Here is a 15,391-nt window from a genome sequence, read left to right as displayed (position 1 = left end):
ATGTTACCCGTGGAGTTTTGCAAGGTGAAAGCCTGAGTCCTCTGCTGTTCTCTTTATACATTAGTGATATTGTGGAATACTTTAGGAAAAAAGGAGCCTGTGGCATTAATATAAACAGTAAACAAGACCTGATAATGATATTGTACGCAGATGATATTGCAATTACAGCCTACTCATGGCATGAAGTACAACTGAAATTAAAGTTATTGAACGATTATTGTATTGAAAATGACTTACAAGTAAATATTACAAAAACAGTTGTAATGCCGTTCACAAAAGCTGGACATTTTAAAATAAATAATAGATTTATGTACAATGAGCAGCCGCTAAATTTAGTAAAGTCTTTTAATTATTTAGGTGTGCCACTGTCTTCATCGGGAAAATTTAGAAAAGCTTGCGATTATTTTGTGAATAAAAGCCAGATGGTTATTCCTAGAGTAATGAACATATTATCTCGCTATAAATCTGCTGGCTGGAACTCTAAAGTTCATCTCTTTAAGTCACTAATATTGCCGACCCTACTGTATTCCTCCGAAAATTGGGCTGCTGATTACTCGGATATATTAGAAAGAGTACAATTAAAATTTTTCAAATACATTTATCTTCCAATACCCCAAATTGTTATATCCGCTTAGAAGTAAATAGTTATCACCTAATATGTTATATATTCAATAGAATGATTAAATTCTGGCACAAACTGTTATCATTACCTAATAATCAAATTCAGAAAATCTGTTATTTAAAATTAGTTCAGGAAATTAATAATACAAATATTCCTTACAATTGGTGTTCACGTTTAAAAAATATGTTGTACAGCATCGGTGCCATAGATATTTGGAACAGTCAAGATCCAGTCCTACTAAAGATCAACCTCACCAATTTAAAAAATTCATTTCAGAATAACCTTTTATGTAAGGATGTAGATAATGTTCTGAACTCCAGGTTTAACTTCCACTACAGGTTAGTAAGTGCTTTAGGCATCGAGGAGCACTTTCTTAGTGTTAACATGAGTATTGCAGTTTTAAGATTATTTGTACAGTTAAGGCTTGTTAGCAATAAATCTCCTAGTTTTTTCATAATGGGGAGGAAATTTAAATTTAAGCCAGAAAACCTCTGTTTTACCTGTTCCTTGTTTAAATCTGACACGTTAGAACACTTCTTAATAGAGTGCCCTTACTACAGTCCCTTAAGGTATCAGCATTTAAATAAATATACATTGGAAATAGTTTCTCTCCTGACTTTCCACTCTAAATTAGAGTTACAGAATTTGTACCTTTTTGTAACTCAAGCTTTGGAAAAGCGGCAAAAAGCAGGTGTTATTTTAGGGCTCAAGTAAAATTCACAGTTGAGTTTATTAATTTAAGAAGGAAATAAATTGAAATAACAATAAATTTTAGTGAAAGGTATCATTTATTTTTGTTTATGTTTATATTATTATTTCATTTTATTTGTTTTTTACATTATATTCATTGAAGTTTATTTATGTTTAACCAACTCATTGCAAAAAGTTGTAAACTTATAAGCAATAAAATTATTTATTTATTCTTCCTCTATTGCATAATAGAAAAATAATTATTAAAGTGTTGGTAAAAACCAGACAGGAGGTGTCTCCATGTTCAAGATACTTCCGTGATTTTTGTTAGATTCCCCCGAAGAAGTTGAAGAGATGCTTGGCTACCTTGCATGAAATGCTTAGCATATTGTGACTAGAAAAGATCATGACGCAAAAACTACTAGTGGTTAGAGCTCTAGGCCTCGTAAAGAAGGTAGGCTTTACATGCTAGAACTATCATCAAGATGGGCAGGCAATAAGCTTCTTTGTCTGCGGTATCGTAGGATTCAGGATTATTTGTGTACCAAACATGAAATTTAATATTGCTTTCAGTAAGCAAAAATAATTCTGGATATTACATAGAAGATAATTAATTCTGTTTCAGGTGTGAAGTGAAAGAGGGACCGCAGTACATACTGAGATCTAATATTTATTCAGAGAACGAAACATTCTTACTGGTAACGCATAAATATGGAGATGAAAGCTGTACGAAAGCCATGCTAACTACGTCACTACGAGGACGGTATAGTCTTCGAGGTAGATCGTGGAATACGCCTGGTGCCACCCAGACTGACTATATTTTAGAAAGAGTTGATGTCATTGCTCACAATCAACAGGTTTGCTGTTATTTTATTTTATTCTTTTCCTTTTAAAGTCACTGAGATTGGGCCTTTTTTGGGTCCACCACTTGAGAGACCATCTGTCCTAGCTTGCTTTCCCTTTCGCCCAAAAAAGGTTCGAATTTACCTTCATAAGAGTATTCGATTTGGTTTATGGGAAGCTATAGAAGTAGGGAAAGGGGTCTTTGAGTAGGGCCAGGTTTAAATAGATTATTGGACATAAGAAGAGCCAGTGGATAGAAAACATTCCAATCTTAAAAATTAAAGTGATAAAAATATATTGTAAATTAACTTTTTACCAGAATACCTTGCCTGTTGACCAATAATCAATGTTACTGAATAGTCAACATATTTTAAATTCAACTTGAAAGCGGAGAATCGATATTTATACATACTTTTAAATCTCTGGATACCGGACAGCTCCTTATTATCTCCCCAAATTTATTCGGGTACACTTTAAGGAGTGGGAAGAGAAAATTGTGTGGTCGATGATTAAAGAACTAATTAGTGCAAAAAGGAAGTAATTTTACAAAGGTGTTTAATTAAATAAGATGATTAAATTAAAATCCCAGATTAAAACAACAAAAATACTGTGAAGTGTACGAAAAAGCTTTGTAGTTTAAAATTGGATTCATCCGCTCTTTTACAGACCTAAAATTTTAGCAAAATATATGTGTATGACAGTTTAATCAGTAAATTTCAAAGAGAGATGTAGACCTGTAATCGGACAGCAGCTGGCTCTGTTATAATGGCTGATTTAGTACGAACCTGCAAAATTTATGAAAATCATATTAAGTGCAACTTCTAGCCACTGAAAACTTTTTTCCTTCTCAAACGCATCCCCCGAGCTCATGTTTAATTCATCCATAACTTTATTTATGCAATATTTATCAAAATATCTAATGTAAACATCCACCTGACTTTTACAATTTTCGAGAATTTATACTTTTTTTTGTCATACCTTGAATTTTAAAATAGATTTTTTTCTTAATACATTAACAACTCTCATACAGCTTTCCTACCGGAGAGTTTTAATATAGGAGCTTTGAATATTGTTTCGGTTATTTGGTCCCCTGGTCACTCCGGGATTCCGGGTAACGAGCTAGCTGATGAAACAGCAAAGGAAGGAGCTGCGTTGATTACGATGACTCCTCAGTCCATTATCCCTGTATCCCATCGACGTAGCAGAACAGAGGTGAAGCAGTGGATTTTTAAGGAACACCGGAAACGATGGAGATCCCGAGCTGACTGCCGTCAGGCTAAGGAAATTCTTGGCCTGTCGTAAACGCCTGAGGTTGGCTTTAGCAGGTCCCGGATCCGCCAGTTGGTTCAGGTATTGTGTGGACATGCGAATTATCTTTTCAAATCCTGTCTTACCTAGTCGCCAATTTGCGCTGGATGTGATGAGTCCAATGAGACTGTGCGGCACTTTATAGAGGTGTGTCCAGTTTATTCTAAAACTAGATTTTCTCGTCTTCGGGAGGTTAAATGTTTCCCTACCGGAGATTGTAGCACCTGGTAATCTTAATGAACTGTCTAGGTTTATTCAGTGCACTGGGCGATTGAATCGCCATGCTCCCTAGTGTCCTGTTGCTACTTTATAAGTTTATTGTACTGCTATCCGGCAATCTTTAGCCGGATTTATTGGTCTTGAAGCCCCGGTATCTCTCATGTGATGAGGAGTGGGTGAGGAACAATGGGCATTTTGGATTGCCTGCGTTCCTTCCCCTTTGTGGTGGAACCTCCCTTTTAATGCAATCTACAATCTTATACAATAATATTATCTAGATTTTAACACAGCTCATCATCCTAAAATGGCGCTAGAATGCCCTAAAACGAGTTTCATAGAACATTTGATCGAATATAAGCTTTGTGAGATCTTAAAGCAAAAACGTGAGAGCTATTTTCAGAGAAAGTCCGAGAAAAGAGGAAAATCCGTTAAGTTAACTGGTTCTGTAATTTTTTTTTTCAAATTCAGAATCTCATAAACACATTTAAACTTAGTTAATAATGGATAGATCCCTAAATCCTATTAAAAAAGCAATTAAGAGCGTACACGCATTAGAAGAAGTATGTGTTCCATATGTACCTACATCAACTTCCTAGAAATTCGTTAGAGCCATTTTTGGAAAATCCGGACATAACTAAAAATCAGATTAATAAAGTTTGGTGGGCGCTAATGACCTCAGCAGTCGATGCTCCAAAAAAATGAATAAATAAAAAAAATAAAGTTTGATATTTTGATTGCTAGTTTACAATCGGGTTTCACGGTGGGGCGAATCTAAATATAAAGTTTCAGCATCCCTTTTTTTCAGACCCTGGGGACCTCAAATACAGTCACATCCAGTAATATCAATTTACAGACATATCAGTTTCAGAAATTTGATGCAGTAATCTCTTTACCTTTAGTAGGAGATGATAAAATGTATTTTGCAAAATAAAACTAGATTGCTTATGCAAATCTAAAGCCTAAAGAGTATTAAAGAGATGTAAATTAAGTGTAATTTAATGTAAATTTATTTTAAGTAACGTTTGTGATACACTTGGGCTAATATCGAACTCAATCTGAAAAAAGTAGATAACTGAAAACATTGGTTTGGATTATTTCTAATTTGTAAAATGAAATACCAAAGTATAAGCTAGAATGTTCAGGACAAAGAAAAATGTAGGTTTTTGATAGCTTTAAAGTTATTGTATAACGTTAGTTACAATTATTTAAAATTTAATTGGTCATAAGATGAATTGATCTTTCATCCTGTAATATACAATGCAATATACAATATACAATATATGGATTTTCGCACAGCTTATCCACGAATGCTGCGAGGTTGATTCACGCCCAGTAGCCTGGCATGCTCCAACAGCTAGCTCAGGACCAATGAGATGGAAAATAAGGCTTCGATTAGGTCAGCCGGAGCACCTCTTAGTTATTTCCCATATGGCATGGTACGTCTTTAAACGCAGCTAGCAATTTAAGTCTCTCCTAGGACATTTCAACACCAGTATGAAAAGAGAAAACAAAAGAATTCAGCATCTTTATCGTAACCTATAAATAGAATAAATACTAACGATACAAAGCCCTTTTATTGGAAAGTTGAGGGTCTCTCATCCGAAACACGTCAATGAATGATAAAAATCTCAGCCCAGGGAACAGCAGTCCATTTCCCAAAGGGCTTGAATAAGTGATCGGCTCAAAATAGACAACCGCAACACCCTTCTTCCATTCTGGAATCATTCATGTAACAACTAAAACAATTTTCAGGCAATCCAGCAGTCGGGTCCTTCATCAACCAACGCTTCCTTCAAGGCAATAGATAGAATCTAGGGATTATTATTATATCTAGGGATTATTAATTAATGATCTCGCGATAAATGAACGAATCTCCATGCAGCTTATCTTGTCAAAAAACTGCTTGTTTGGTTCTGGAACTGGCTTTCTTGGTCTAGTTATTCAAGACCGCAAAAAGTAGGGGAAGTCTCAGGACAGATGCCATTGCAACTGTTGACATGGTACGCAGCACAATGGTCACCGCCAGATAAGTGAAACGTTGAATATTCCAAGTAGCAGTCTATCAGAGGTAGACTTTACTTCTATACGTCTCCACCAAAGCACATCCGCAAACAACCGCCATTGGGAGACTCTATCATTATGCGACTTTTAGAGCCTTTGTATCCTATAGTGGAATAAATCATACTTGCCATATTTACCTTAGTGAAGTGGAAAAGACGTGGAAATAACTTGGCTCAGGGAGAGGATCATGAGTGAGCCCTAACATGACTTCCTTTTGCTACTATTCTCAAGGTTATTACTCTGAAATCCTCTCCTAACCTTTGAGTCATATTTTATTCTTACCGTCATTATGCAGTTTGTAACCGTACACAAGGAAAACTATTCCCAACTCTTCTCTGCATTGCCTTGAAAAAAATAATCAAAAGAAAGGCTATGAATCTATGCGCTATGTATGAATCTATACATAATCTATGGGAAGATTACGAAAAGCTCAAGAGCCATTTTGGAAAAAGTAAGCAATTCCGGAAGTACATTTGTTTAACCCCTTTTTAGTACTTTGACAAGGGGCAAACTCCTTCCCTCGAAACCTCTGTCAGAGTGGACTAATGCACCTTCGAGTGCTAATTGTACCAACGCACGGTACTTCACTCCTCTAGTAACCCAAACGATAGGACCGTAAGGTACACCAGCACTTTAAAGGTCTCTATTCACTCTCTTCCAAGAAGTGCTCTTAATCGAATTTAAAAAATTTAAAAAAATGGTCCAATCAAAATTATAAATCTACTTCATTTACAATCGGTACCTTAGGTTTTTAAGAAAATCGTTAGATAAAATTTATCGTTTTCGAAGAAATGGAAAATGTGTGAGAAACGTGATACTTTCTGTTGATCGATTTTGACCAAAACCGAATTGCCTCATCCACTGATGGTGCTTATGCGAAATATTAAATTGAAAGATTCTGCAAATTATCATTTTTGAGTTATAGTGGAGAAATATTGTGTTTCTAAGCTCGATTGCATCTAAATATAACAATTTCTGACTGAACAGATAAAAAAAAAAAAAAAAAAAGCCGAAATTGTTCTTTGTTGCAATAAAAATAAAGGTGTCATACAAAATAGCATGACCGCCATTGTCCGAGAGTTGGAACAGAAAGGTGGCGGAAGGAATTTCAGAATGTGCGAGAGTAGTGGATCGCATTCTGGATCAAATGAAACTTAATTGTAGTCACAGCACACTTCCGGGCTAACAATCTGGTCTGTGAAAACTTCCTAGTAAGAGAAAAACTCTAAGGGTTCAGCAGCTGGATTCGAACCCAGGACATCCACGTGAGGAAATTTGTACAAAATTATTACCAACTTTAGGAAATTTGAAAAAAAATTTTACTGTAACCCTACAGTGAACCTACTACTTGTACAAGTATATTTGTATGTGTGTAAAGTACGTACGAAGTTTGCAGAAAATCCTAGAAGTCATTTCGAAGAAAACCTCCTAACAAAGTGTACCATCTATTGAGAAAAGTCGGACTTCGGATTGATACGTTTTCTTCAGATTTGGAATATTAACAAATATGTTTGTAGCTAAATATGGAAAAATATTATATTGTCAATAAGGTAAATAATTTTTGTAAACTACATAACTTTATACAAATTCATGATAACAGCATTATTATAACTATACTGCAAAATAAGTTAGTCCCCAGCTGAAGATGAGCTAGTCCCCAGGTCGAAAACTCGGCAGAATAATCAAATCGTGACTGAAATAGCCATTATTCCTTTCTTCCTAACCAATTATTATTATTTTTAGTCAAAGTTCATAATTTTGTTCAATCAAACTTTTTTAAATGTTCCAGGAATGATTTCTATTTTTGCTTGTTATACAAAAAAAAATTCATAAATTAAAGTTGATTACTTCTATTTTTTTAAATTTCAATTTTAGGAAGTGTTTTTATTGAAGTACAACCCTAATAAAAATACATTCATAGGAATATGAACTCCCGCCTTACTTACGTAAAAGTTTTTTCCCTTTTTCCTTTGCTTCGGCAGGCATGAAAACAATTTTCCTGACTATTTATTGCCATGTTTTTGCAAAATGATGAAGGACTCTCGATTATTTTTTCTTTTTTTTTTCACAATATTTATACTTTTAAATCTTTTTCATCTCTAATCCAGCGCTGGCTATTCAGTAAGAACAAATATTTTACATAACGCTTTTGTTTTGCGTTGGTGCAACAAGTCTGCTGCTGTGTTCACTTGATGCGACTTTTTTTTATTTATTATTGTTTTAAATCCCACGTCACTGCTCATAACAGTTACTACGAGTACATCTGGGGTTCTGTGATCCTGCTATTCAGAGAGTTTGTCCACTAGCAAAATGGGAAACCCGCTGCCTATTCTGGTACAATGGCTCAGCAATATTCAGTAATCATGTCTACTCCACATTCTGAAGATAGCCAACCATCTCTGAGGCAGGTTGGAAGGGATATTTTATATGTATTAAGGTGCGTCAAAATCTGAAGATAGAATTCTGTTTTTCGCTCCAGATCATGTGGTTGATGAAAGATTTAACTTCAAAATCGAAGTATGACGTTGCTTTTTTCGCAACTTCTGAAAGTTAAAAGGATTCCGAGAAGATCCCTTTAAACGCTTTTCTTCTCTGTTGAAGCGATTACAGCTGAGCTGTCGGTGAAGACATAAATCTACAGCCAGAGGTTGGTGCGAGCCGCTAAGGCAATCGTAACTGGCCCTTACTTTCGCTTGATGGAAAGGAGACTTGCTTATTGAGCGAGTTTGTTAGGTTCTAATCAAAATTACTCCGACAGATAATAGTTGATGCTTCTTTCTAAGTGACTAACTTCACTCTTTACAACGACCTCAACATTCCATTCTTTAACCAACTCGCCAAGACTAAATATCAAAAGTTTCATACTGCTCTCTCTACTTGTACTCTCGAACTGTCTTTCGCCTCCTATGAACTTCTTAATAATCCTCCTCGCCGATAGAATCGTCCATGGCCCCGTGAATGAGGTCTGAAGATCATAAACATCCTGATTTCTTGTAGAGAGTGCTACCGCTGGGCAGTTACAACTCTTTACTCTTTACGTACCAATATATCTTAAATAAAAAAAATGTAATCTTCCTCAAACTATTATTATATTGGCAATAACATCATAATAGTACTTGCACTGACACAGAACTGTTTGTCTGACTACATCTGGGGTTCTGTGATCCTGCTATTCAGAGAGTTTGTCCACTAGCAAAATGGGAAACCCGCTGCCTATTCTGGTGCAATGGCTCAGCAATGGCTAATCTCTCGGCTATAGCGTTCACTGTCTCTCTCTCTCTATACAATATTCATATTTGTATAAATCTACTTCATTGCAGTATTTGCTGAAAAAATTTGTAGTTTTGGCATTACCTAGGCTATAAGGTAAGAATAGGATTCCAGCTAAACGCCTTTATTGTATGAATAAAAACAATTTTAAGTAGAATGCCTTAGTGCAGTGGTGCGGCAGACCGCGGCACGCGGGCCACTTGCGGCTTTTTGACCCCCTTGAGTGTGGCTCTTCCACTAAATACCTTACAATGCAATTTTATCAATGAATATTATAATATCCTTATTAGTAAGGTATCAAGTTTCATTCAACGTACCTATGATTTAACCAAGACATAACTTTAAGTAAAGTTAATTTTAGGGAGCGTGGTGGAGTGAAAGAAGATGTCGAGGATTTAGAAAGATATTCTGTGATGGTTTGGACATATAGAGAGGATGAACGAAAGGAGATAGATGGAACAAGTGTACAAGACGAGTGAGGATGAGAGAGTAGGGAGGAGTCGACTTAAACGAACAGATTGAGGACGTTTTTAGGAAAGGCCGCTTAGAAGTACCTATTATTAGTACCTATTATATAGTACCTATCTACACATGTAATAGTTAAAATCTTGGGTCTCAAAATAAACTAAAATCGTTAAACTCCTGATATTTGGCACTGTTGACAACAGAGTCCTGATGTTAAAATTTACATCAGAAACAAGGAAAATTCTGTTAAATTGTTAAAGGGTGAAGGGTGACTGGGTGCCGCAGTAGTTAACGTGGCCATTTTATGCATTAATGAATAGAGTTTCCGTTGAAGGACAGGAAAAAAAAAGAAGCAAAACACTGTACTGTTTTAAAAATTACAAAGCTAAGGTATTTTCCTTGAAAATAAGAACTCACCAAGCTCACTTTATGGAACTCCACAGAGAAATTGAAATGTATCTTGCAAGTTTTCAATGGGACGGTTTATAGTTTATTCAAGCCCGGAGTTCGAGGTCGTTCCATACAGTACAATACTTTCATGTTGAATCAACTTTCGTTTGTTATAAATTTCTTATTTTATTTAGCTTGAGAATATAAATGCAGGTCGATTAGTTACGTTTATTTAATATATAAATAAAACTAATGGTTATGTAGTAATTATTATATAATTTATTCCACAAGAAGAAAGATTATTGCAAATTTTAGTCTTAATTTTTTGAGGACTGGCATTGAGAGCTGTCCTTTTATGAGTGACCTGGGAGGATGCAATTGAAGAGGCATCATCACTCATGTGAGAGTGACCGTCTTGATCTAGATCACTTAGGCTCATCTTTAATTTAATGAATTAAAGATTTGCTTTACTTCTTTATAAGAAAACACAAAGGATATGGTTAAGGTTTTGATTAAGGAATAAAGTAAAGAAAGAAGTTTAATAATAAGAAATAATAATATTAATCAAATGGGGTTAGTCATCATGGCACCCGTCGTACTCAAGCAGGCCAGCCTTTGAATACTTCCGAGCGCTCCCGGCCCCCCCATCTGCAAGGTCTTCGTCCACCACGCCACCGCCCCGTGGGTTACCATTGTTCTCACGACGCAGGTATAAATCCACAGAGCCATCTTCGGGCTTAATCCCCAACTTTTACCGCATAGCCTCCTGCACCTACCCATGGCGATTCTGGCTTTGTGTGCGGTAACATTAATATGGGAATTCCATGTCAGCCTTCGGTCAAAAATAACTCCCAAATATTTGGCTTCCATGGCAAAGGGGATCGTAACCCCTCCGAGCATTGGCTGTTGTAAGCCTTGTAAATTTCTCTTCCTTGTAAAAGGAACCACTTGAGTTTTGTGGGGATTGATGGAGAGACCCTCCGTTCTACACCATTTGTTCACAATATTGAGCGCCCCCTGAGTGCGCTCCGAGACGGCCGCGAACCGCCCCCTCACCACGATCGCCAGATCGTCCGCGAACCCAAGGCAATGAAAACCTTCCGCGGTTAATTTGGTCAGGATTTCATCGGCTAATAACGTCCACAGCAATGGCGACAAAACGCCTCCCTGCGGACAGCCTCTACTTACCCTGGCCACAAGAGATGAATTTTCGATGGTGGCTATATTAGTCCTTCCCAAAAGACTAGTCCTTATCCACTGACTAATCGTAGGGGGCGTGCCCCTTCTTGTCAGTGCACCAACAAGAAACTCTGAGGACACATTATTAAAGGCGCCCTCTATATCCAAAAAGGTGGCTACCGCGATTTCCTTGTCGTCAAGCGACTTCTGGAGTAGCCTATTTAGGTCGTCCAGAGCCAAGTCTACGGACTTCCCTGCCTGATAGGCATATTGGCGATTATTAAGAGGATTAATACTCAAAATCTCGTCCCTTATAAACCTGTCAATCATCCTCTCCATCGTCTTCAACAGAAAGGAGGACAGGCTTATTGGCCTAAACGTCTTTGGCGTTTGGTCTACCGTTCTCCCTACTTTCGGGAGGAACACGACCTTCACCTGTTGCCATTCTCTCGGTATGAATCCCCAGGCCAAACAGCCTCTAAAGATCCTACATAGGTGTGGTGTCAACACCTCCACCGCCTTCTGCAGGAAGACGGGGTAAATTCCATCCACGCCTGGTGCTTTATAGGGCTTGAATCTTCCAATCGCCCATCTTAGCCTATTCGGCTGTATGACGTGATTCGCGATTTTCCAATCCGCCCGACCAGGCCTTCTCAGCCCCTCAACCTCTAAAGGGGCCTCTCCATAAGAGGACCCTGGAAAATGTATGCTCATGAGCAACTCCAGCGACTCCTCTATCGAGTTAGTGTAGGTTCCGTCATCTTTCTTCAGGAACCCTACCCTGTCCGCAGTACCTTCTCTTGCTAGGATTCTGTGGATTCTCGCGCACTCCGAAGTGTCTGCTACGTCCTCACAGAATCTCCGCCAGGCTTTGCGCTTGGCCTTCCTTATTTCGACGTTATACTGCGTCAGTACCCTTCTATACGATGCCCAGTCTTGGTTGATTTTGGCTTTATTAAACAGCCTCCTCACCTCTCGCCTTCTTCTCTCGAGGTGATCATTCCACCAGACCGTCTTCGACCTATTAGGCCTTTCCCTCTCCGGACAGTTTTCCCGTTAGGCGTCCAGAATCGCCTCAGTTACCTGTGCCACTGCCCGTCCAAGACTTCCTATTGTCCGTACATCCACTTTAAGGTCACCGAGAGACTCACTGAGACTCCCAACAAATCCCTCCCAGTGGGTCTCCCTCGGGCTTCGAAGCCTGCTAATGACCAATGGTGGAGTGCATATATCGAACCTTATGTGCCTATGATCCGAGCACGATGGCTCACTTGATACATGCCAGTGAGCAATTTTGCTCAACATACAGCGCGAGGCTAGCGTCACATCCAACACCTCCCTCCTAGCTGCAGTCACGAAAGTTGGTTCCAAGCCTACATTGGCTACATGCAACCCTTCACCAGTAATGAATTCATAAAGGTACTTACCTCTTTGGTTGATATCGGTGCTCCCCCAGGCAATGTTGTGCGCATTGGCGTCGCATCCCAGCACCAGCTGCAAGTTCCCACCTCTGCAGTAGTCCATTACTCTTTTCAGTAGACAGAGGGGGAGATCCTCATCACCGGGGAAGTACGCAGAGCTAATAACCAGTCTTTCCGCTCCCTCTTCGGTGTTGATAATTAGGAGAGCTGTAACAAAATCGGCGGAGCACAGCTCCGGTATTAATCCACAGCTCACCTTGTTACTATGTACTATACATGCTCGAGGTCTACTTACAGACTTGTTGTACAGCACCTTCCCGAATTTCGGGTTCAATCCTCGGACGATCCCCCCATGGCACCACGGCTCCTGCAGTAGGGCTACATGTAGTCCCTCCCTGTCGAACCTCCTACTAAGCACGGCCGAAGCGGCCTTTGCGTGGTGGAGGTTCGCCTGCACCATCCTGATCGCCATGTTAGGTCTCCGAGGGGGGCGGAACGTCAGCCCCGGGTCCCAAGGGTCGCCCCCCGGCTTCCGCAGCCGCCGGCAACCGCTCCTGGCCTTGAGGCCTGTGGAGCAAGCCGGCATCGCTTCCGCCAGGAGACGCACCCACCGGAACCCCCGCCTTACCGTCCGCCCCCTCCTCTATCCGCCCCTCTCCTACGGGTAGTACGGCCAGGGCAGCCTGCAACGCCGCCATCTCTCCTTCCAGGCCAGACATGGCGCTATACCCACATCTGAAAGATTGATCGTTCAGTTCCTTCTCAGTTTGTAGTTCCCGGATCATACTCCAAGATAAGATTGTCCGTAGGCAAGTTTGCTTTAGATCGTCTTCTAAACGATTTTCATGAAAATATCTGTTTTTTCGAAGTATTTTTTATGGTTATGTGGTATGCGATATTATTTCTTTCAATTATGGGACTATATTTTGACAAGTTAAATATTTGATTAAAGTATATTGGCAAAATAAATAACTGTGCGAACGGAGTGGTTGTTTAATTTATATAAAGTTACGGAAAAATGATCAGCACTTGTGGTTTACGGATCAATAAACTGAAAATGTTTCCCATTTCTGTAAATAAAAGCAAAAAGTATGCTGTAACTTGGAAATTTGTTCACTATATATGCCACGATCCCCTTTTCAAAATCCACTTTCTCTAATTATCTAAAATATTTATGGAAGATAATATTGTTTCCTACAACTATAACCTTTGAATTAACTGTGCTGAAAGGCTTTGTTTAATTATTAGAAAAATAATTGATAAACAACGAATTTGTTTTCTTATTAACAAAAAACTATAAAAGAAATGTAAATGTTTACAATCAACACGGTATACTAATTACTGCTTTAAATTAATTAGTAATTTGCCACCAAAAAACAGTCCTACCAAGTTAAAAAAAAATCACCAATTGGTGATTATAGCAGATAATGGGTTAATCAGAAAGATTGCATGCTTGGGTGATGTCGCACAGAAAAATGAATTTAACAAACTAGTAACCTGAAAACAATATTCAATGGCAATTTTTTCTACACTATGGTTATCTCCTGCGGCGTATTTTCATGTTTCTTACTTGAATTATAAATAACTACTCGTATAATACATTTTGTTTGTTTTTTATCTATTGAGGTTTTTGCGTTGAGGTTATTTTTGCTAAAAAAACAATATAATTAATATAATTTTTTTTTTAATTTGTTTATTTATTTTGCAACTGTATCCATAGCAACAAGCAAAAGGACTGAGAGGTAAAGATATTGCAAATACACGCGCACGTGCTTGTGCACCAAGGGCGTGAGTGGAGTGAAGGACGATCACCCAGTGATGGAAGCCGATAGTTCGCCAGATTGGCAAGCTTACACAGCAACCATCCTAGGAGGTCGGCGTTGTGTTGAGATGGTCGCGTGGCCACCGCCGCTTTAGTCTGCGTTGAGAATTAGAAGGAAGTGTAGATTTGAATGGAGTTTTGTGTATCGAGATTGGGGCTATTTCAGAGATGAGAGGAATATTTAGATCAGAGTGTATTGTATGATTGGAGACGTAGAAGGGAGCGTTAACTATTGTTCTTAGAATTTTAGATTGCAAGGTTTGAAGTCGGTTGATGTTCGATTATATATACGAGGGTCGTTTGAAAAGTCCGTGCAAAAATAAAAACTACTTAATTTTTTGGGGTAAACCATTTTTATTTTTCAACATAGTCTCCTTTTAGGCTTATACACTTCGTCCAACGCTGCTCTAGTTTGTTGATCCCTTCCGAATAATAGGATTTGTCCAAGTCTGAAAAATAGCCATTCGTTTCTGCAATCACCTCCTCGTTTGAATAAAATCTTTTTCCCGCCAGCCATTTCTTCATATTGGGGAACAAATAGTAGTCCGAGGGAGCCAAGTCTGGAGAATAGGGGGGATGTGAAACGAGTTGGAACCCTATTTCCATTAATTCTGCGACCACAACTGCTGAGGTGTGAGCTGGTGCGTTGTCGTGATGGAAAAGGACTTTTTTGTGGGCCAATCGTGGGCGTTTTTCTTGCAGCTCGGTTTTCAAACGGTCCAATAACGATGAATAATATGCACCTGTAATACCCTTTTACCCTTTTCCAGATAGTCGATGAGGATTATTCCTTGCGAATCCCTAAAGACAGTCGCCATAATCTTTCCGGCCGAAGGAACGGTCTTCGCCTTTTTTGGCGCAGATTCCCCCTTGGTAACCTATTGTTTAGATTGTTCTTTGGTCTCAGGAGTGTAGTGATGTATCCATGTTTCATCCACAGTGACGAAACGACGCTTAAAGTCCGGCGGATTCTTCTGGAACAGCTGCGAACCGTCCTTGAAACACTTCACACGATTTCGTTTTTGGTCAAGCGTGAGCAATCGCGGCACCCATCTTGCGGATAGCTTTGTCATGTCCAAATGTTGATGCAAAATATTATGT

General features: G+C 38.7%; 1 protein-coding gene across 3 annotated transcripts in view; it reads left to right on the top strand.

Annotated features, from left to right (window-relative positions):
* Positions 1 to 15,391, top strand: part of LOC141458594 (protein APCDD1-like) — a 1,087,769-nt gene that overhangs the window by 810,284 nt on the left and 262,094 nt on the right. For all 3 annotated transcript variants that reach the window (XM_074136827.1, XM_074136842.1, XM_074136835.1), the window contains exon 3: positions 1,938 to 2,169. In XM_074136827.1, the coding sequence (XP_073992928.1) occupies positions 1,938 to 2,169 (232 nt within the window). The remainder of the gene's footprint in view (positions 1 to 1,937; positions 2,170 to 15,391) is intronic.

The sequence above is a fragment of the Rhodnius prolixus genome, unplaced genomic scaffold, assembly GCF_049639745.1.
Source record: "Rhodnius prolixus isolate KJV_2025 unplaced genomic scaffold, Rpr scaffold_1, whole genome shotgun sequence".
Lineage (NCBI taxonomy): Eukaryota > Metazoa > Arthropoda > Insecta > Hemiptera > Reduviidae > Rhodnius > Rhodnius prolixus.
This window is presented reverse-complemented; position numbering and strand designations above follow the sequence as displayed.